Source organism: Dendropsophus ebraccatus, chromosome 2, assembly GCF_027789765.1.
Source record: "Dendropsophus ebraccatus isolate aDenEbr1 chromosome 2, aDenEbr1.pat, whole genome shotgun sequence".
NCBI lineage: Eukaryota > Metazoa > Chordata > Amphibia > Anura > Hylidae > Dendropsophus > Dendropsophus ebraccatus.
The window spans coordinates 7,092,468-7,115,270 of record NC_091455.1 but is presented as its reverse complement, the minus strand read 5'-3'; the positions used below and the strand labels follow the sequence as shown (position 1 = coordinate 7,115,270).

Below are 22,803 nucleotides of genomic sequence, written 5' to 3'. Positions count from 1 at the left end.
GAGGAGAAGTCTGGAGGGAATGCTGCCCCATATGAAACACTACCAATGGAATTACCGGCAATTTATAGTGCCTGCTGTATTACTGAATGGCACAACAACAAACGAAAAGAACGGATCAGTGACGGCCGCAGGATACAACACATGGGGGTCATAATATGAAGCTCCTCATACAGGATGCCTGTAATACATGCACATGGCCACCAGATGGCAGTATAGCTAAGCCTTGCCTACTGGTAAATAAAGCCAAACTTTCCAAGCCTTCCTGCTCCATCCTATTCTCCTACCTTGTGGTGTCACAGGGGGCTGCTGGCTGCCAGGAGGGGGCGCTCTACGCAGACGGTGTTTGGAAAGGTGGACCAGCATCCGGGGTGAACTTCTTTTAACTGTGGGTGGCGACTTGACGCGGGGAGAGCTCCGTCTGCGCAGGAAGTAGTGACTCCGCACCATCAGAGGAGCCAAAGGAGAAGACTTCTTCTCTACCGGAGACCTGGGACAGAAGGCAGATGGCTGTGAGGGCCTTAAAGGGGTAGTTCACCAAATTTTTTTCTTTCAAATTAACCGGTTCCTGAAAGTGCCAGAGATTTGTAATTTACTTCTATTTAAAAAAAAATCTCCAGTCGTCCAGTACTTATTAGCTGCTGTATGTCCTGCAGGAAGTTGTGTATTCTCTACAGTCTGACCCACTCCTCTTTGCTGCCACCTCTGTCCATGTCACGAACTGTCCAGAGCCGCAGAAAATCCCCATAAAAAACCTCTCCTGCTCTGGACAGTTCCTGACATGGACAGAGGTGGCAGCAAAGAGCACTGTGTCAGACTGGAGAGAATACACCACTTCCTGCAGGACATACAGCAGCTGATAAGTACTGGACAACTGGAGATTTTTTTTAATAAAAGTAAATTACTAATCTTTGGCACTTTCCGACACCAATTGATTTAAAAGAAAAATGTTTGGTGTGAACGACCCCTTTAAGAGCTGGGGTCACCTGCAATCTTATCTCTGAGGAGCTGCTCCGTATAGACACTTCAGAGCTGTACTCACTATTCTGCCAGATGAATAACGTAGGTCCCTTAGTGAGAGCAGCTCTGGAGTATAACACATGATCACAGACTCCCCCATGAGTCCCCTCCCCCGCCGTACCTTGACATGCTCCTCCTCTTGATGATCTTGGTTTTGCTCTTCACCTTGTAGCTGCTATGCGCAGGGTCCCTGTAGGGGGCAGCAGTCACGGCTGGTACTCTGCCATGATGGGGGGTCACTGGGCCGGACCGCTGAGCCCCTTTATGTACGGCAGACCATTGGCTCGTAGAGGAGGAAGCGTTCTCGGCTTTCCACCTGTATCGGCTCTTTGGGCTGGGGCCGTTCTTCTTTCCTTTGGCTGCGGCCTCGGGGGTCTTCTGTCTCTGATCACCTGACACTCTCTTAGCGATGGCATTGACTTTCTTGCCCGCAGGGGGCACTTTAGGAGACTCGGCCACCCAGATGTACTTAGTCCTTAGACTTCTGGAGACTTTACTGGCAGTGACGGCTTCATTGCTTTTCTGGGGTAAACTCAGCGCAGTGAGGGTCCGGCCCAAAGACCCTGCACTTGGTCTGGGGGCAGAAGAGCTCATTTCCGTCTTAGAGGGGGGCATGGAGGGGAGCTGGGGGGGTTTCTTGGAGGGAGGCTGGGGGGGTTTCATGAAAGGGGGCTGGGGGGGCGGTAAGGGCTTCATGGAGGGGGTCTGGGGCGGTTTAATGGAGGGGGGCTGGGGGGGCAGTAAGGGCTTCATGGAGGGGGGCTGGGGGGGCAGTAAGGGCTTCATGGAGGGGGGCAGTAAGAGATTCATGGAGGGGGGCTGTGGGGGCAGTAAGGGTTTCATGGAAGGGGGCTGGGGGGGCAGTAAGGGTTTCATGGAAGGGGGCTGGGGGGGCAGTAAGGGCTTCATGGAGGGGGGCAGTAAGAGATTCATGGAGGGGGGCTGTGGGGGCAGTAAGGGTTTCATGGAAGGGGGCTGGGGGGACACCAGTACCTGAGCTGGGGCAGCTTTATGAAGTGGCGTCCATGACACTTTCTGTCCGGGCTTGGCGGCCCCCCTGAGGGTTTCTTTGGCAGCTCCTTGGGCCGGACCCCGGCTTCCTGAGTCTAGAGGACGTGCCCCCCTCAGTGCAGACGTGGAGGACACATCGTCCGTCGGTCTTTGCGTCCGAGTTGCGGCACTTTGCCATCGGAACGCGGACGCCTCCGATGCTTTGTCTTGGTTTGCTGGTAACTTTGGCTGCCCCGGCTTTCTGGAGACAGCGCTGGCTGCCGGGATTTTGTGGGCGTCCTCTGCTCCCTGGGACGTCCGGTTCACCAGTGAATATTTCTTCCTCCAGCTGTTCTGAGTGGGCACAGGCTGCCGGTATCCTCCACCAAACACCCCCTGCGGGGTGGGCGGCGGCTGCCATCTTGGATCTGCTGGTGCGTTGCCATGGAGATTTTTATGACTGTCGATCAAACCTGCCGAAAAAACATCACAATCCTGAGCGGCCGCGGTGAGAAGCGAATACAGAACGTGGAATCAACATCAATGGGGCCCCTCCATCCTATTCTGTGGCCCCCCGTCTCCCGGCGTCTGGCCCCTGTGGGCCCCCCGTCTCCCGGCGTCTGGCCCCTGTGGGCCCCCCGTCTCCCGGCGTCTGGCCCCTGTGGGCCCCCCGTCTCCCGGCGTCTGGCCCCTGTGGGCCCCCCGTCTCCCGGCGTCTGGCCCCTGTGGGCCCCCCGTCTCCCGGCGTCTGGCCCCTGTGGGCCCCCCGTCTCCCGGCGTCTGGCCCCTGTGGGCCCCCCGTCTCCCGGCGTCTGGCCCCTGTGGGCCCCCCGTCTCCCGGCGTCTGGCCCCTGTGGGCCCCCCGTCTCCCGGCGTCTGGCCCCTGTGGGCCCCCCGTCTCCCGGCGTCTGGCCCCTGTGGGCCCCCCGTTCTCCCGGCGTCTGGCCCCTGTGGGCCCCCCGTCTCCCGGCGTCTGGCCCCTGTGGGCCCCCCGTCTCCCGGCGTCTGGCCCCTGTGGGCCCCCCGTCTCCCGGCGTCTGGCCCCTGTGGGCCCCCCGTCTCCCGGCGTCTGGCCCCTGTGGGCCCCCCGTCTCCCGGTGTCCGGCCCCCATCTCCCGGTGTCTGGCCCCTGTGGCCCCCATCTCCCGGTGTCCGGCCCCCATCTCCCGGTGTCTGGCCCCTGTGGCCCCCGTCTCCCGGTGTCTGGCCCCTGTGGCCCCCGTCTCCCGGTGTCTGGCCCCTGTGGCCCCCCGTCTCCCGGTGTCTGGCCCCTGTGGCCCCCCGTCTCCCGGTGTCTGGCCCCTGTGGCCCCCCGTCTCCCGGTGTCTGGCCCCTGTGGCCCCCCGTCTCCCGGTGTCTGGCCCCTGTGGCCCCCCGTCTCCCGGTGTCTGGCCCCTGTGGCCCCCCGTCTCCCGGTGTCTGGCCCCTGTGGCCCCCCGTCTCCCGGTGTCTGGCCCCTGTGGCCCCCCGTCTCCCGGTGTCTGGCCCCTGTGGCCCCCATCTCCCGGTGTCCGGCCCCCATCTCCCGGTGTCTGGCCCCTGTGGCCCCCATCTCCCGGTGTCCGGCCCCCATCTCCCGGTGTCTGGCCCCTGTGGCCCCCATCTCCCGGTGTCCGGCCCCCATCTCCCGGTGTCTGGCTCCTGTGGCCCCCATCTCCCGGTGTCTGGCCCCTGTGGCCCCCGTCTCCTGGTGTCTGGCCCCTGTGGCCCCCGTCTCCCGGTGTCTGGCCCCTGTGGCCCCCATCTCCCGGTGTCTGGCCCCTGTGGCCCCCGTCTCCCGGTGTCTGGCCCCTGTGGCCCCCGTCTCACCCTGTAACAGCTGGATCTGCCTCCTCAGAGACTCCTTCTCCTCGTCCATATCGGTAAACACTCCGGGGCTGGGGGCGCGCGGTGATGACGTTACACGAGGCGCCCGATAACCGCCGCCCCGTCCCATCCGGTGAGGTACGGGCCGTTTTACGACACCTCCATGTACGGCAGCTGTGCACCGGGCGGGCGCCGGTCTCTCCACTCCAACCCCGACACAGTCTCCTCCGCCAGTAGCTAAGATGGCGGCTCTTTAGCTGCTGCGTCATTTCTGCGCCCGGTCGTCCTGACAGGTGGGTGGTATCCTAGCGACAGGGGAAGCCGGAAGTGTCATTTGTCGTGAAAAGTGTTTATAATAGGGAGATTTATAGTGCTGGCTTATTGTAAGATTCTGGCTATTGGTTACCATAGGAGCTGCAGTCGGTTGCTATGGGAAACAGAAGCTCACCATAAGATAGCGCCATAAATGTCTCCTCTAGGTGCAGAGACAAAGGAAACCGGAGGATGACAGAGGAGTCTGGAGGGGATAGGGGAGTCTGGAGGGAGAAATAGAGGAGTCTGGAGGGAGAAATAGAGGAGTCTGGAGGGAGAAATAGAGGAGTCTGGATGGGATAGAGGAGTCTGGAGGGGATAGGGGAGTCTGGAGGGAGAAATAGAGGAGTCTGGAGGGAGAAATAGAGGAGTCTGGAGGGAGAACTAGAGGAGTCTGGATGGGATAGAGGAGTCTGGAGGGGATAGGGGAGTCTGGAGGGAGAAATAGAGGAGTCTGGAGGGAGAAATAGAGGAGTCTGGAGGGAGAACTAGAGGAGTCTGGATGGGATAGAGGAGTCTGGAGGGGATAGAGGAGTCTGGAGGGGATAGAGGAGTCTGGAGGGAGAAATAGAGGAGTCTGGAGGGGGTAAAGGAGTCTGGAGGGAGAAATAGAGGAGTCTGGAGGGGATAGAGGAGTCTGGAGGGAGAAATAGAGGAGTCTGGAGGGAGAACTAGAGGAGTCTGGATGGGATAGAGGAGTCTGGAGGGGATAGGGGAGTCTGGAGGGGGTAAAGGAGTCTGGAGGGAGAAATAGAGGAGTCTGGAAGGGATAGGGGAGTCTGGAGGGAGGGAGAAATAGAGGAGTCTGGAGGGGATAGAGGGAGAAATAGAGGAGTCTGGAGGGGATAGGGGAGTCTGGAGGGGATAGAGGAGTCTAGAGTGAGAAATAGAGGAGTCTGGAGGGAGAAATAGAGGAGTCTGGATGGGATAGAGGAGTCTGGAGGGAGAAATAGAGGAGTCTGGAAGGGATAGGGGAGTCTGGAGGGAGGGAGAAATATAGGAGTCTGGAGGGGATAGAGGAGTCTGGAGGGAGAAATAGAGGCCTCTGGAGGGGATAGAGGAGTCTGGAGGGAGAAATAGAGGAGTCTGGATGGGATAGAGGAGTCTGGAGGGAGAAATAGAGGAGTCTGGAAGGGATAGGGGAGTCTGGAGGGAGGGAGAAATATAGGAGTCTGGAGGGGATAGAGGAGTCTGGAGGGAGAAATAGAGGCCTCTGGAGGGGATAGAGGAGTCTGGAGGGAGAAATAGAGGAGTCTGGATGGGATAGAGGAGTCTGGAGGGAGAAATAGAGGAGTCTGGAGGGGATAGGGGAGTCTGGAGGGAGGGAGAAATATAGGAGTCTGGAGGGGATAGGGGAGTCTGGAGGGGATAGAGGAGTCTGGAGGGATAGTGGAGTCTAGAGTGAGAAAAAGAGGAATCTGGAGGGAGAAATAGAGGTGTCTGGAGGGGACAGAGGGGTCTGGAGGAAGAGTCTGGAGGGGATAAAGAAATCGGGGGGGGGGGGGGGGGGGGTTGGAGAGGACAAGGAGTCTAGAGGAGAGGATGGGAGGAGAGGGCTCTGGAGGAGGACAGAGTAGTCTGGAGGAGATCAGAGGGGTCTGGAGGAGGACAGAGGGGTCACGAGATGATAAGGGAGTCTGGAGGAGAGGATGGGAGGAGGACAGAGAGGTCTGGAAGAGGACAGAGGGGTCACGGGAGGATAAGGGAGTCTGGAGGAGAGGATGGGAGGAGGACGGAGGGGTCACGGGAGGATAAGGGAGTCTAGAGGAGGGGACAAATTAGTCTGGAGGGGACAGAGGAGAATAGAGGAAGATAAAAGTCTGGAGGAGAATGGAAGGAGTCCAGGAGAAGTTTGATTTAGGGTGCGTTCACACGTACAGGATCTGCAGCAGATTTGATGGCACAGATTTGAAGCTGCAGATCCTGTATGTGTGGACGCACCCTTAAAGGGGTAGTCCACCAAAAAATTTTTTCTTTCATGTCAACTGCTACCATGAAGTGCCACAGATTTGTAATTTACTTCTATTAAAAAATCTCAAGCCTTCCAGTACTTATCAGCTGCTCTATGCCCAACAGGAAGTTGTATTATTTCCAGTTTGGAGAGCAGGAGAGGTTTTCTATGGGGATTTGCTCCTGCTTTGGACAGTTCCTGACATGGACAGAGGAGGCAACAGAGAGCACTGGGTCAGACAGGAAAGAAAACACCACTTCCTGCTGGACACACAGCAGCTAATAAGTACTGGAAGACTTAAGATTTTTTAATAGAAGTGAATTACAAATCTCTGGCACTTTATGGCACCAGTTGATTTGAAAGAAAAAAAATTTTTGGTGGACTACCCCTTTAAAGGGATATCCAATCTTATGGAGTCTCTTGGATATATGATCACTGTGATTGTTGGGGGTCAATCCTTTATGATCCTTATTGATTATGAGACTGAAGTGAGCTGGATGCTTGGCCAGTGTTGTGTCCCCTTCTTCTGTACTGTGTAAGGACCTATAGGGGGCAGCACTGTTATAGTGACTGGGCACTAGGGAATGATACTGCAGTCCCTTCATTGTCGGGATCACTGGGTGTCCCAGAGGTTGGATCCCCACCACTCATACATAGAGCCTAGTTGTAATCCCTCACACAACCTGAGGACAGATGTGGCGCTGTTTATGATGGAAGCCGTAGTGCCATCTAACCCCTTTAGCTTTTCTGTCCTGATCCCAGCGCTGCAGTTCCCTCACCCATACACTAGATGTCACCATCACACAGCATTTCTGCCTCTTTACTAATGTTTTTCTTTCCTAAGCCAAGATCCAGCAAATATTTTTTTTTTTTTTAAATTCCTTTCTGTTCTCTTTCCGGCCATGTGTGATTGCTGTTTCCTCTGGGCGTCCATTGCTGGAGACAGGAGCTGCAGCTGTAAGATAAGGAGCGGGGAGTGCAGCAGTGACCTGTCATCCTGCTGCTGCCTGGGGGGCTCGTGCCTTAGTGGCCAGGACATCCAGCCGCTCCATCCCCTGTTATCCTGCTGCTGCCTGGGGGGCTCGTGCCTTAGTGGCCAGGACATCCAGCCGCTCCATCCCCATCATCCTGCTGCTGCCCGGGGGGCTCCTGCTGCTGCCCGGGGGGCTCGTGCCTTAGTAGCCAGGACATCCAGCCGCTCCATCCCCGTCATCCTGCTGCTGCCCGGGGGGCTCGTGCTGCTGCCCGGGGGGCTCATGCCTTAGTGGCCAGGACATCCAGCCGCTCCATCCCCTGTTATCCTGCTGCTGCTGCCCGGGGGGCTCCTGCTGCTGCCCGGGGGGCTCATGCCTTAGTGGCCAGGACCTCCAGCCGCTCCATCCCCATCATCCTGCTGCTGCTGCCCGGGGGGCTCCTGCTGCTGCCCGGGGGGCTCGTGCCTTAGTGGCCAGGACATTCAGCCGCTCCATCCCCGTCATCCTGCTGCTGCCCGGGGGGCTCATGCCTTAGTGGCCAGAACATCCAGCCGCTCCATCCCCTGTTATCCTGCTGCTGCCCGGGGGGCTCATGCCTTAGTGGCCAGAACATCCAGCCGCTCCATCCCCTGTTATCCTGCTGCTGCCCGGGGGGCTCATGCCTTAGTGGCCAGAACATCCAGCCGCTCCATCCCCTGTTATCCTGCTGCTGCTGCCCGGGGGGCTCGTGCCTTAGTGGCCAGGACATCCAGCCGCTCCATCCCCGTCATCCTGCTGCTGCCCGGGGGGCTCCTGCTGCTGCCCGGGGGGCTCATGCCTTAGTGTCCAGGACATCCAGCCGCTCCATCCCCGTCATCCTGCTGCTGCCCGGGGGGCTCCTGCTGCTGCCCGGGGGGCTCATGCCTTAGTGGCCAGGACATCCAGCCGCTCCATCCCCTGTCATCCTGGGAGTGGAAGGAAGATCCTCATCCTGCTGGATTGTCAGGCACCTTGCCGGCTCCAGGCGATGCCTGTGACATTGGATTATTCGCATTAGCTGCAGTCATTGGCTTCAGAGCGTTCTTCCCATTACTCGGGATATTATCCGGCTATTAGGGGGAGCATTAGTCAGACCATGACCTGTCCCTCAGGAGCAGCCCGGATAGAAGGGATTCCTTGTGGAAGCTAACCGTCCTGCTCTGGGGGTCTTCAGCTCTTATTAGTGCAGGCTGGCTTGTCTCCAATGAATGGTGAGGCGGGGGTCTTCACATATTGAGGGTCCTGTCTGCATGTGCCACCCTGTTCTCTATTCCATCCTGACCCCTGACCATCCCAGAGGAGCTAGGAGGGTCCGTCTCCACTTGTAGAGGGTGGATCTAGGTGTGGTCTCCCTCCATACACTCAGAGGGGGGCACCAGCGTCCCTGAGACTGGAAGCTGACGCTCTTTTTTGGGGACCTCCTATGACTGCGGCAGGTCCGGTGGATCACAGTGAATGGACGGGATCCTAGATCTACTGCAGGGATCCCCCAGGATGACACAGCTCATGTGATGCGGTAAGATCCGCAGGTGGCTGCAGGACAAGGACTGGGGAAGGTCCCGGGTTACAGGGGCTGAGGACCCCCGCCCCCTCCTCCACCATGTCCGGCTGCAGACTGGCCAACATGAACGGATTCCTGGAGGAGCCCAGAATGGAGACCGGAGACATCAACCGCATCATGAGGCACCTGGAGACCGGGACCGTCCTGACGCTGTTCTACCAGAAGAAGTCCCAGCGCCCCGAGAGGAGAACCTTCCAGCTGAGGCTCGACACCCGCCAGGTGATATGGTTCAGGACCCCCGAGAAGGTGGAAGGGGAAAGTAAGTGCAGCACAGCAGAGTTATGTGTGTACAGATGTAGCAGAGCGGGAGGTGTCACTGGGGGAGCAGCAGCATCATGTATAAGAGAATGTAGTATATGTCACCTGCAGTCCTATGTAACAGAACAGATAACACAGTGATATCTCTGAGTACAGATAATGTAGTAGATGTCACCTGCAGTCCTATGTAACAGCACAGATAACACAGTGATATCTCTGAGTACAGATAATGTAGTAGTCACCTGCAGTCCTATGTAACAGCACAGATAACACAGTGATATCTCTGAGTACAGATAATGTAGCAGATGTCACCTGCAGTCCTATGTAACAGAACAGATAACAGTGATATCTCTGAGTACAGATAATGTAGTAGGTGTCACCTGCAGTCCTATGTAGCACCACAGATAACACAGTGATATCTCTGAGTACAGATAATGTAGTAGTCACCTGCAGTCCTATGTAACACCACAGGTAACACAGTGATATCTCTGAGTACAGATAATGTAGTAGATGTCACCTGCAGTCCTATGTAACACCACAGATAACACAGTGATATCTCTGAGTACAGATAATGTAATAGTCACCTGCAGTCCTATGTAACAGCACAGATAACACAGTGATATCTCTGAGTACAGGTAATGTAGTAGTCACCTGCAGTCCTATGTAACACCACAGATAACACAGTGATATCTCTCTGAGTACAGATAATGTAGTAGTCACCTGCAGTCCTATGTAACAGCACATATAACACAGTGATATCTCTGAGTACAGATTATGTTGTAGGTGTCACCTGCAGTCCTATGTAACAGAACAGATAACACAGTGATATCTCTGAGTACAGATAATGTAGTAGATGTCACCTGCAGTCCTATGTAACACCACAGATTGCACACTTGCACAGCATTAGGGGTGGTCCCTGCACTCTCACCCCGTGTGCCCCCATCCCCTCTCCCCTCTATCTCACACATCAGAGGGATGAGTCAGGGTCAGGAAATCAGTCTGGATTTCTACTTCCCCATCATCTGCCGCCCGTCTGTGTATCAGTCCCCCAGGCTGATGAGTCAGCACAGACTGCGGACCCCTGACGGTACACAATGACCCCCATCATAGAGGATGGAGTGCCCCCCATACACTGGGTACAGTCACCCCCCTGTATACCGGGTACAGTCACCCCCCCCCCATACACTGGGTACAGTCACCCCCCCCATACACTGGGTACAGTCACCCCCCCTGTATACCGGGTACAGTCACCCCCCCTGTATACCGGGTACAGTCACCCCCCTGTATACCGGGTACAGTCACCGGGTACAGTCACCCCCCCCCCCCCCATACACTGGGTACACCCCCCCCCCCCATACACTGGGTACAGTCACCCCCCTGTATACCGGGTACAGTCACCCCCCCTGTATACCGGGTACAGTCACCCCCCCCCCATACACTGGGTACAGTCACCCCCCTGTATACCGGGTACAGTCACCCCCCCCCATACACTGGGTACAGTCACCCCCCTGTATACCGGGTACAGTCACCCCCCCCCCATACACTGGGTACAGTCACCCCCCTGTATACCGGGTACAGTCACACCCCCTGTATACCGGGTACAGTCACCCCCCCATACACTGGGTACAGTCACCCCCCCTGTATACCGGGTACAGTCACCCCCCTGTATACCGGGTACTGATAACTGAGAGGAATAGCTGTCATGCATCCTCCGAGCCCTAGGAGATCCTGGGATGTCAGGATCAGCTGATCCATCTCATAATCTTCCTCCATTATTGTTATTTATCTTTCAATTGGCCGCTTCATTGATGGGTGTGAGAGACTCTGCTGCGGAGGGTGACGTAGGCTATAAACAACAAGAAGCAGCTGTGAGTGACTCAACCCCAGAGCATCACAGCAGGGAATGCAGTCTATTACTCTCTGGTATCAGCCATGTCAGGCTGGGGAGGGGGAGGTGACTGTAGGACAGGTATATACAGTCTATTACTCTCTGGTATCAGCCATGTCAGGCTGGGGGGGTGTAGGACAGGTATATACAATCTATTACTCTCTAGTATCAGCCATGTCAGGCTGGGGGGGTGTAGGACAGGTATATACAATCTATTACTCTCTAGTATCAGCCATGTCAGGCTGGGGAGGGGGAGGTGACTGTAGGACAGGTATATACAGTCTATTACTCTCTGGTATCAGCCATGTCAGGCTGGGGGGGGGGAGGTGACTGTAGGACAGGTATATACAATCTATTGCTCTCTGGTATCAGCCATGTCAGGCTGGGGGGGGGTGTAGGACAGGTATATACAATCTATTACTCTCTGGTATCAGCCATGTCAGGATGGGGGGGTGCCCTTAGGACAGGTATATACAATCTATTACTCTCTGGTATCAGCCATGTCAGGATGGGGGGGGGGTGCCCTTAGGACAGGTATATACAATCTATTACTCTCTGGTATCAGCCATGTCAGGCTGGGGGGGGGAGGTGACTGTAGGACAGGTATATACACTCACCAGCCACTTTATTAGGTACACCATGCTAGTAACGGGTTGGACCCCCTTTTGCCTTCAGAACTGCCTCAATTCTTGGTGGCATAGATACAACAAGGTGCTGGAAGCTTCCTCAGAGATTTTGGTCCATAGTGACATGATGACATCACACAGTTGCCGCAGATTTGTCGGCTGCACATCCATGATGCCAATCTCCCGTTCCACCACATCCCAAAGATGCTCTATTGGATTGAGATCTGGTGACTGTGGAGGCCATTGGAGTACAGTGACCTCATTGTCATGTTCAAGAAACCAGTCTGAGATGCTTCTAGCTTTATGACATGGCGCATTATCCTGCTGAAAGTAGCCATCAGATGTTGGGTCCATTGTGGTCATAAAGGGATGGACATGGTCAGCAACAATACTCAGGTAGGCTGTGGCGTTGCAACCATGCTCAATTGGTACCAAGGGGCCCAAAGAGTGCCAAGAAAATATTCCCCACACCATGACACCACCACCACCAGCCTGAACAGTTGATACAAGGCAGGATGGATCCATGCTTTCATGTTGTTGACGCCAAATTCTGACCCTACCATCCGAATGTCGCAGCAGAAATCGGGACTCATCAGACCAGACAACATTTTTCCAATCTTCTACTGTACAGTTTCGATGAGCTTGTGCAAATTGTAGCCTCAGTTTCCTGTTCTTAGCTGAGCGGAGTGGCCCCCGGTGTGGTCTTCTGCTGCTGTAGCCCATCTGCCTCAAAGTTGGCCGTACTGTGCGTTCCGAGATGCTCTTCTGCCTACCTTGGTTGTAACGGTTGGCTATTTGAGTCACTGTTGCCTTTCTATCAGCTCGAACCAGTCTGCCCATTCTCCTCTGACCTCTGGCATCAACAAGGCATTTCCGCCCACAGAACGGCCGCTCACTGGATGTTTTTTCTTTTTCGGACCATTCTCTGTAAACCCTAGAGATGGTTGTGCGTGAAAATCCCAGTAGATCAGCAGTTTCTGAAATACTCAGACCAGCCCTTCTGGCACCAACAACCATGCCACGTTCAAAGGCCTCAAATCACCTTTCTTCCCCATACTGATGCTCGGTTTGAACTGCAGGAGATTGTCTTGACCATGTCTACTTGCCTAAATGCACTGAGTTGCCGCCATGTGATTGGCTGATTAGAAATTAAGTGGTAACGTGCAGTTGGATAGGTGTACCTAATAAAGTGGCCAGTGAGTGTACAATCTATTACTCTCTGGTATCAGCCATGTCAGGCTGGGGGGGGGGGGGGGTGACTGTAGGACAGGCATATACAATCTATTACACTCTGGTATCAGCCATGTCAGGCTGGGGGGGGTGGGGTGTAGGACCGGTATATACAATCTATTACTCTCCGATATTAGCTAGAGAAATTAGATCATATGTGTGTGGTGAGCATGAGGAGTTGTCACAGTTGATGTAGTGCAGGGATAGCTGGGTGCAGCAGTGCATAACATGTCTCATAGCATAGTGGAGTTGTTAGCGGTAGCTTCCCCTGTGTATCACCCCCCCCCCCCCCCCCCCCCCCCCCCCCCCCCCTTGTCAGTAAACTGTGTCAGTTAGAGTACAAGAAATGACTTCTGACACTAGGATTGTGTGAAACATCTTGTAGCAGATCTAATAATCATACAGGCGCAGATGTATTGGTGCAGTCTACATGCAGGAGCACAATCACCAACCTGGAAGCCGCTCAGCACCATCTCTGACCAGAGGTCTAATAGAGGATGGCAGTGCTAGGAAGCCTTTGAGCAATTTCTCCAACCCTGGACTCAAAGAAGAAAGTAGAAGAACGTAGACTAATCCTTGCAGCGTGGACTGGACAATGATGATCCAGAGGCTCTCAGAGGGGACATACTAGAATCTGTATGCAGCTTGTTCTTACAGACATCTTGGAAATACTTGACTCTGCTTAGGGGAAAGCCATTTTTTCGTGACGGAGGCAAAATCTTCTCCTTACTGCTCTTCAGCAAACTTAGAAAAATGTAGAGAATTTACAGTTAATATCTGAAATCTTATTGATTGAGAGGCATCATGTGACCAAATCATCTTACTTCACTGCATGTGACTGGGTGCAATAAAGACACAGCTTTGTTTTGTCCAATGATATCTTCCCTCCAGCTACAAGCAAGTCTCTACCAATCCATGCTGCAACAGTCTTCTACTTTCTTCTTCTAGTTCAGGGTTGGAGAAATTGCTCGAGGGTCCCCTGGCATTGTCATCCTCTATTAGGTCTCCGGTTGGAGACGGTGCTGTTCGGCTTCTTCCGAGTCACTTACTGGCTGAGCGGGCTGTCCATCATCCGGGTCATGACATAGGCTCATACTCTGGAGCCCGGTGGGGGTCCCAGAGCAGCGATCCAGCGCTGGAGAGGCAGAGGGAGAGGTGAGTTGGCATAATTTTTTATTTTCCCCCAGGCACCTGCTGTTTGAAATCTTTTTCCCACTGCCAGACTTCTCCTTTAAGTATAACCCATAGCAGCTAAGCTACAAAGCCCTTCTATAGTGCCCTAAAGTAAAATTTCTCAGTTTACCTGCTTTTGGCAGTGATCTTAAAGGGAAAGAGACCAGATATTCTTACTCCCTTACAAGCTGTATCTACCTGTTGCTATATGAGACTGTATAACTAAAACAGACAAGGAGTGTGTGTGGTACACAGCGGCCAGCCTACCATGTGACATCGATTGTGCCCTACGGCACCCACCCAGCCCTGTGCTCATAACATTCTCAGTAAAAAACTATAAGGCTGCAAGAAGACCAAGAACCTAAAATACACTGTAGTCTCAGATCTGCTCCTCAGGGGCGGAGCTACAGGGCTGAAGGGCTGGAAGTCAAACCCAGGTCCTGATGCCCAAAGCTCTCTCTGACTGATAAAAACACACATAAAGGCCGTGTTAAACATTTTGCCTGGGGCTCTGAAGCCCGGAGTGACCCCTCTGCTGTGCTGGATTATAGAAGTGTCCCATTTTTCCCATCAGGCCTTGCTCCTGGCCTCTTCTGCCCCCTTCCAATGAGATTATTTCTGGTGCAGGATACCGTCTTTATCTCCTGCCTCTTCAGGCATCACGACTGCAGACCACTGCATGGGGGGCCCACTACATTGTCTGGCACATAAGGGGTGGGGTCACCCTCTGTGGGGGTAGTAGGCCTGGAGGGAAACCGTACTGCTGATCCCTACAACCCGGACCCATTATATGAGCTAGTGCATAATCCCTAATGAACAGAATTATAGGGGAACTCCTGACCCAGCCTGTATCCAGTGTCAGGGTGGAGCAGGTTGTATATTATTATAGTTTTATCTCTAGATGTATTTTCCAGCTTTGTTTTCCATCATTGCGGCATTTTTCCATGATGATTGTGTGAGCCGATGCTTCCTGAGCGGGGGTGGGGAATCATCTCAGCAGCACATACAAGTTTACAAGAACATGAGATACATTATATATAATATATATATATATATTGTGACAATCTGGGGGTTACTCACTCGCTGGGATCGCCATCTCCTGGGTCTGAGACGGTTGGCACATCACAAATTGCAGTCCAGTCAGTGCTGTACAGTTTTATACTGATCACAGTCAGCTTTATTTATCAGTTCAAAACATAAGACACAAGTAACACTTTGCAAAAATAAAATAAAACCTAGGCCGTCTAGCCACTGACTACAACACAGCTTCCCTAGCTGCACTCCTGAGCCTACTGCTCAATACTTCCAGGTACACTGGTCTCACCCAGACTTCTTGTCTGTAGCTCCCACAGGCCTAGCGCTGCCTGTGTTCTCCCACCCTGGGAGTCTTCACCTGGGAAGCTCTGGGGTCTCTAATAGATCCAGCAGGTGGTTTCAGAGCCTCATTAGCTCTAGGGCTGGAGTGGAGGATCTGGACCAGGAGCTCCACCTGAACTCCAATTCCCACTCCAGAGGCACAGAACTGCCTCTTACAGCCCCACCATGCCACAATATATACACACAAGTATACAAGAGCATGGGATAGATAGATATATACAAGTATGAGATACATATATACTGTAAATACACAAGTATACAAGAGCATGAGATAGATATATATATATATATATATATATATATATATATATATATATATATATATATATATGGATTATCTCTCATTATGAACCTTCATGCTCTCCTGGGGGTCTCATGTTAGTTAGTAGTGGGGTCACTACAAGCCGTCATGGATCAGGAATCCCCAGCCATCAGCTCTGTTTTAGGCATTGTGTTTTCCTGCAGCGCCCTCACAGGAGCAATTAAAGGGGTTGTTCACAAAAAAAAAAAAAAAAAAAAATTATTTCAGATCTTCAGCTACCAGAAAGTTGACAGTTCCTGACATGGACAGAGGTGGCAGCAGAGAGCACTGTGTCAGACTGGGGAGAATATACCACTTCCTGCAGGACACACAGCAGCTGGTAAGTTTTGGAAGATTCAAGGTTTTTTTAAATAGAAGTAAAGTAGAAATCTCTAGCACTTTCTGGTACCCAATGATCTGAAAGAAAATTTTTGGGTGAACTACCCCTTTAAGTATTAGACTATTTTCATTGAAAAAATGAAAGTAATGCACAGACGCGGAGTCCTCCAGAGCAAGAGACAATCCCCCACTCTACAGTCTGCGTTTCATGTGTGCAGCTCCCCTGCAGACCTATGTGTCCTTGTATAGTCTCATCCTGCAGCCACACTCCGCTTATCCTCCTCTTACACCACAGACTGTAGGTAACACATGGCTGCCTGCAGGGTCTGTTACTATGGAGACGCATGACTCTGCAGCTGACTATGATATGCAGTGCAGCCTCATTGTATCATGGAGGATGTAATAGAGCAATAAGAATGGTAGAGATGGTGGACTTCCCCTTTAATACAAGCTGATTCTAAGGGCTCGTTCCCACTGAGGAAAGGTAGCGGAATTCCGCGACGGAATTGTCCGCCGCGGAATGCCGTTAGCCTCCCGCTCATAATGGGAGTCTATGGGAGGCGCGCGCTCCTGCCCTGTCCGCGCTGAAGAATGAACATGTTCATTCTTCAGCGCGGACAGGGCAGGAGCGCGCGCCTCCCATAGACTCCCATTATGAGCGGGAGGCTAACGGCATTCCGCGGTTGACAATTCCGTAGCGGAATTCCGCTACCTTTCCTCAGTGGGAACGAGCCCTAAATGCTGAGTTTTTTCAGCTTATTTACCCTGGGCCTCCTCTGCGCACCCTGCCGGACCCTGGGCCTCCTCTGCGCACCCTGCCGGTCCCTGGGCCTCCTCTGCGCACCCTGCCGGACCCTGGGCCTCCTCTGCGCACCCTGCCGGTCCCTGGGCCTCCTCTGCGCGCCCTGCCGGACCCTGGGCCTCCTCTGCGCACCCTGCCGGACCCTGGGCCTCCTCTGCGCACCCTGCCGGACCCTGGGCCTCCTCTGCGCGCCCTGCCGGACCCTGGGCCTCCTCTGCGCACCCTGCCGGACCCTGGGCCTCCTCTGCGCTCCCTGCCAGTCCCTGGGCCTCCTCTGCGCACCCTGCCGGACCCTGGGCCTCCTCTGTGCGCCCTGCCGGACCCTGGGCCTCAGCTGTTATTGTCCATCCTGTACACACAACTGGTTTCATGTCACAGAGATCTCTGTTTGTCCAAGTCTGCAGCTTCCTGGCTGAACCCAGAATAGAGCGATGTGGAGGGAGGGGGAGGCTGAGTGCCGCACGCTGTAACCTCTTCCCTGCTGGAACAGGAACAGATCCAGGAATGACAGGGATCTCCCCATACAGATCACTGGGACAAGATTCTATAGATTAACTTCATTTAATACACATGCACAGCCCGATCACTGCACCCATCCCCTATAGACTGCACCCATCCTCTATAGACTGCACCCATCCCCTATAGACTGCACCCATCCTCTATAGACTGCACCCATCCTCTATAGACTGCACCCGTCCCCTATAGACTGCACCCATCCCCTATAGACTGCACCCATCCCCTATAGACTGCACCCATCCCCTATAGACTGCACCCATCCCCTATAGACTGCACCCATCCCTTATAGACTGCACCCATCCCCTATACACTACACCCATCCCCTATACACTGCACCCATCCCCTATAGACTGCACCCATCCCCCATCCCCTATAGACTGCACCCATCCCCTATAGACTGCACCCATCCCCTATACACTGCACCCATCCCCCATAGACTGCACCCATCCCCTATAGACTACACCCATCCCCTATAGACTACACCCATCCCCCATCCCCTATAGACTGCACCCATCCCCTATAGACTGCACCCATCCCCTATACACTATACACTGCACCCATTCCTTATACACTGCACCCATTCCTTATACACTGCACCCATCCCCTATACACTGCACCCATCCCCTATAGACTGCACCCATCCCCCATCCCCTGTAGACTGAACCCATCCCCTATAGACTGCACCCATCCCCCATCCCCTGTAGACTGAACCCATCCCCTATAGACTGCACCCATCCCCCATCCCCTATAGACTGCACCCATCCCCTATACACTGCACCCATCCCCCATCCCCTATACACTGCACCCATCCCCTATCCCCTATAGACTGCACCCATCCCCTATAGACTGCACCCATCCCCTATAGACTGCACCCATCCCCCATCCCCTGTAGACTGAACCCATCCCCTGTAGACTGAACCCATCCCCCATCCCCTATACACTGCACCCATCCCCCATCCCCTATACACTGAACCCATCCCCTATAGACTGCAACCATCCCCCATCCCCTATACACTGCACCCATCCCCTGTAGACTGAACCCATCCCCCATCCCCTATACACTGCACCCATCCCCTGTAGACTGAACCCATCCCCTACAGACTGCACCCATCCCCCATCCCCTATACACTGCACCCATCCCCCATCCCCTATACACTGCACCCATCCCCCATCCCCTATACACTGCACCCATCCCCTATACACTGCACCCATCCCCCATCCCCTATACACTGCACCCATCCCCCATCCCCTATACACTGCACCCATCCCCCATCCCCTATACACTGCACCCATCCCCTATAGACTGCACCCATCCCCTATACACTGCACCCATCCCCCATCCCCTATAGACTGCACCCATCCCCCATCCCCTGTAGACTGAACCCATCCCCCATCCCCTATACACTGCACCCATCCCCTATAGACTGCACCCATCCCCCATCCCCTATACACTGAACCCATCCCCTATAGACTGCACCCATCCCCCATCCCCTATAGACTGCACCCATCCCCCATCCCCTATACACTGAACCCATCCCCTATAGACTGCACCCATCCCCCATCCCCTATAGACTGCACCCATCCCCCATCCCCTGTAGACTGAACCCATCCCCCATCCCCTATACACTGCACCCATCCCCCATCCCCTATACACTGCACCCATCCCCCATCCCCTATACACTGCACCCATCCCCCATCCCCTATCCCCTATACACTGCACCCATCCCCCATCCCCTATCCCCTATACACTGCACCCATCCCCCATCCCCTATACACTGCACCCATCCCCCATCCCCTATACACTGCACCCATCCCCCATCCCCTATACACTGCACCCATCCCCCATCCCCTATACACTGCACCCATCCCCCATCCCCTATACACTGCACCCATCCCCCATCCCCTATACACTGCACCCATCCCCCATCCCCTATACACTGCACCCATCCCCCATCCCCTATACACTGCACCCATCCCCCATCCCCTATAGACTGCACCCATCCCCCATCCCCTATACACTGCACCCATCCCCCATCCCCTATACACTGCACCCATCCCCCATCCCCCATCCCCTATACACTGCACCCATCCCCCATCCCCTATACACTGCACCCATCCCCCATCCCCTATACACTGCACCCATCCCCCATCCCCTATAGATGGAACCCACATTTTTCATGACTAAGACAGGAGAGTTTTGGGGCAGATTTTCCGCTCCTGCACTGCATCCTGGGTAATAGTCCAGCCCGGGGAGAGTTAAATGCAATTTCCGGACAAACATTGTGAGCAGCTGATAATCCAGGGACACAGTGACCTTTGCCCCAGGGACACCCCGCACCGCTATAGCCGCCGATACCTGGGATGCTGAGCGCCGCTCCTATGTCTCTGGTTTGGGGGTCACCTGGGAATAAGGGGGCACTCTGCAGGAAAGATCCCCTGGTGTCAGAAAGGACAGTACAGAATTGTAATTTACTTTTATATAAAAATCTACAGTCTTCCACTACTTATCAGCTGCTGTATGTCCTGCAGGAAGTGGTGTATTCTCTCTCTCTCTCTGCTGCCACCTCTGTCCATGTCAGGAACTGTCCAGAGCAGCCTAAGTCCCCATAGAAAGCCTCTGCTGGTGTTTGTGTTATTTGGCGCAGAGTTGTTGGGTGCTGGGCGGGCAGTGATCCTACAGCTGACATGGTCCGTGCCAGGATCCGACCGCTCCAAAGTCCCTGGGCTTGTGACTTGGTTGCCATAGGAACCTGCCAGGCCAGAGTCTTGACCCCCATGGACCGTCCATATGTGTCTGTATAGACGGTAGCATACATACATACATAACCTCCGCTATACGGCGTCTACATAAATAATTCACAGACGGAAAAAGCTGAGGTGTGTGAGCTCAGTAATGGAAGATCAGCAAAATCCGCAGATCATACCCTCACTGCGTCCTGCAGCACATCGCAACCAGAGGCTGAAAGCGCTAATACTGCTAGGTCCTATTGTTCATTCACAGCCAGTGCTGCTGGTTCAGTGTCTGCTCTGATGGCCTCCTGTTAGCTCTCAGGTGATTAGGTTCTATACTCCATTCACAGCCAGTGCTGCTGGTTCAGTGTCTGCTCTGATGGCCTCCTGTTAGCTCTCAGGTGATTAGGTTCTATACTCCATTCACAGCCAGTGCTGCTGGTTCAGTGTCTGCTCTGATGGCCTCCTGTTAGCTCTCAGGTGATTAGGTTCTATACTCCATTCACAGCCAGTGCTGCTGGTTCAGTGTCTGCTCTGATGGCCTCCTGTTAGCTCTCAGGTGATTAGGTTCTATACTCCATTCACAGCCAGTGCTGCTGGTTCAGAGTCTGCTCTGCTGCTTTCCTGTTAGCTCTCAGGTGATTAGGTTCTATACTCCATTCACAGCCAGTGCTGCTGGTTCAGTGTCTGCTCTGCTGCTTTCCTGTTAGCTCTCAGGTGATTAGGTTCTATACTCCATTCACAACCAGTGCTGCTGGTTCAGTGTCTGCTCTGCTGCTTTCCTGTTAGCTCTCAGGTGATTAGGTTCTATACTCTATTCACAGCCAGTTCTGCTGGTTCAGTGTCTGCTCTGCTGCTTTCCTGTTAGCTCTCAGGTTTTTAGGTTCTGGACTTTATTCTTAGCCAGTGCTGCTGGTTCAGTGTATGCTGTGATGGCCTCCTGTGAGCTCTCAGGTGATTAGGTTCTATACTCCATTCACAGCAGTGCTGCTGGTTCAGTGTCTGCTCTGCTGCTTTCCTGTCATCTCACAGGTCTTTAAGTTCTATACTCCATTCACAGCCAGTGCTGCTGGTTCAGTGTCTGCTCTGCTGCTTTCCAGTAGTGAGGTTTTTAGGTTCTGTACTCCATTCATGGCTAGTGCTGCTGGTTCACTGTCTGCTGTGATGGCCTCCTCTTAGCTCTCAGGTGATTAGGTTCTGTACTTTACTCCATTCACAGCTAGTGCTGCTGGCTCTGTGTCTGCTCTGCTGCTTTCCTGTTACCTCACAGGGGATTAAGTTCTGTACTCCATTCCCAGCCAGTGCTGCTGGTTCAGTGTATGCTGTGATGGCCTCCTGTTAGCTTTCAGATGATTAGGGTCTGTACTCCATTCATAGCTAGTGCTGCTGGTTCATTGTCTGCTCTGCTGCTTTCCTGTTAGCTCTCAGGGTTTTAGGTTCTGGACTGTATTCTCACCTAGTGCTGCTGGTTCAGTGTCTGCTGTGCTGCTTTCCTGTTAGCGCTCAGGTGATTAGGTTCTGTACTCCATTCACAGCTAGGGCTGCTGGTTCATTCTCTGCTCTGCTGCTTTCCTGTTAGCTCTCAAGTTTATTCTCAGCTAGTGCTGCTGGTTCAGTTTCTGCTGTGATAACCGCCTGTTAGCTCTCAGGTGATTAGGTTCTGTAGTACTCCCTTCACAGCTAGTGCTGCTGGCTCTGTGTCTGCTCTACTGCTTTCCTGTTAGCTCTCAGATGATTAAGTTCTGTACTCGATTCCCAGCCGGTGCTGCTGGTTCAGTGTCTGCTGTCATAGCCTCCTGTTAGCTCTCAGATGATTAGGGTCTGTACTCCATTCATATCTAGTGCTGCTGGTTCAGTGTCTGCTGTGCTGCTTTCCTGTTAGCTCTCAGGTGATTAGGTTCTGTACTCCCTTCACAGCTAGTTCTGCTGGTTCAGTGCCTGTTCTGCTGCTTTGCATTGTAGAAGATGTGTGTTCATGCTGTATGAGGAGAAGTACAGTTATCTGGTGTAGAGAAACACTTCGTCTCCCAAAATGCAGTGCAGCCCTTTCCAGGGTCTCACCTGAGCTGTTGGGGGGGGGGGGGGGGGGGGGGGTGTCTGTCTATGTCGATAGCGTCTCTGGTCACATTGTGTCTGTCAGTGTCTCTTGTGTGATCTCTGACTGTTCTCTTCTTGTTTTCCAGTTGATATCAGAGAGATTAAAGAGATTCGACCTGGGAAGAATTCCCGAGATTTCGAGAGGTATCCAGAAGACGCCCGGAAAGTGGACGCCTCGCTGTGTTTCATCATCCTGTATGGGGCGGACTTCAGGCTGAAGACCATCAGTGTGGCCGGTGAGCTGGGGGGGGTGGGGGGTGGTGGTGGGGTCGTTATTTTCCATATAAAAAGTTATTTATGTGAAGAAACTGAAACTACTTGTTTAGTTTTGCAAAGAATTTGCCTCCATCTCCCGAGGAGCCGAACAGCGGGAACATGAGCGTTAGCGCTGCCCGTCTATTATATTATATACTACATAGAGCCTGGTCACATCTGCAGGACACTGCCGAGCCCTGGACACACAGTAGTAGTAGAGGACTGACAGCTGTTTACCTCCCCCCCAGCCTGACATGGCTGATACCAGAGAGTAATAGATTGTATATACCTGTCCCACATCCCCCCCCCCCCCCCCGCCTGACATGGCTGACACCAGAGAGTAATAGATTGTATATACCTGTCCTACACCCCCCCCCCCAGCCTGACATGGCTGATACCAGAGCCCCCCCCCCCAGCCTGACATGGCTGATACCAGAGAGTAATAGATTGTATATATCTGTCCTACAGTCACCACCACCCCCCCAGCCTGACATGGCTGATACCAGAGAGTAATAGATTGTATATACCTGTCCCACATCCCCCCCCCCCCCCGCCTGACATGGCTGACACCAGAGAGTAATA

At 53.8% G+C, this 22,803-nt stretch overlaps 2 protein-coding genes across 4 annotated transcripts in view; one reads left to right on the top strand and one right to left on the bottom strand.

Moving 5' to 3' along the window:
• Nucleotides 1-4,073, bottom strand: part of ZC3H3 (zinc finger CCCH-type containing 3) — an 87,962-nt gene extending 83,889 nt beyond the window's left edge. Inside the window, exons 1-3 of the mRNA XM_069956998.1 lie at nt 3,817-4,073; nt 1,139-2,480; nt 285-487 (exon numbers count right to left, since the gene is read on the bottom strand). Of these exons, the coding sequence (XP_069813099.1) occupies nt 285-487; nt 1,139-2,480; nt 3,817-3,943 (1,672 nt within the window). The 5' untranslated portion in view covers nt 3,944-4,073. The remainder of the gene's footprint in view (nt 1-284; nt 488-1,138; nt 2,481-3,816) is intronic.
• The window catches only part of LOC138782959 (1-phosphatidylinositol 4,5-bisphosphate phosphodiesterase gamma-1-like), a 68,114-nt gene continuing 49,232 nt past the window's right edge, over nt 3,922-22,803 (top strand). The window contains exons 1-3 of one of the 3 annotated variants that reach the window (XM_069956996.1): nt 3,922-4,106; nt 7,023-8,888; nt 22,053-22,202. In XM_069956996.1, the coding sequence (XP_069813097.1) occupies nt 8,669-8,888; nt 22,053-22,202 (370 nt within the window). In that variant the 5' untranslated portion in view covers nt 3,922-4,106; nt 7,023-8,668. Of the gene's footprint in view, nt 4,107-6,841; nt 8,889-19,489; nt 19,604-22,052; nt 22,203-22,803 lie in introns of those variants that run through there. The other 2 variants (XM_069956995.1, XM_069956997.1) reach the window with 2 other exon arrangements.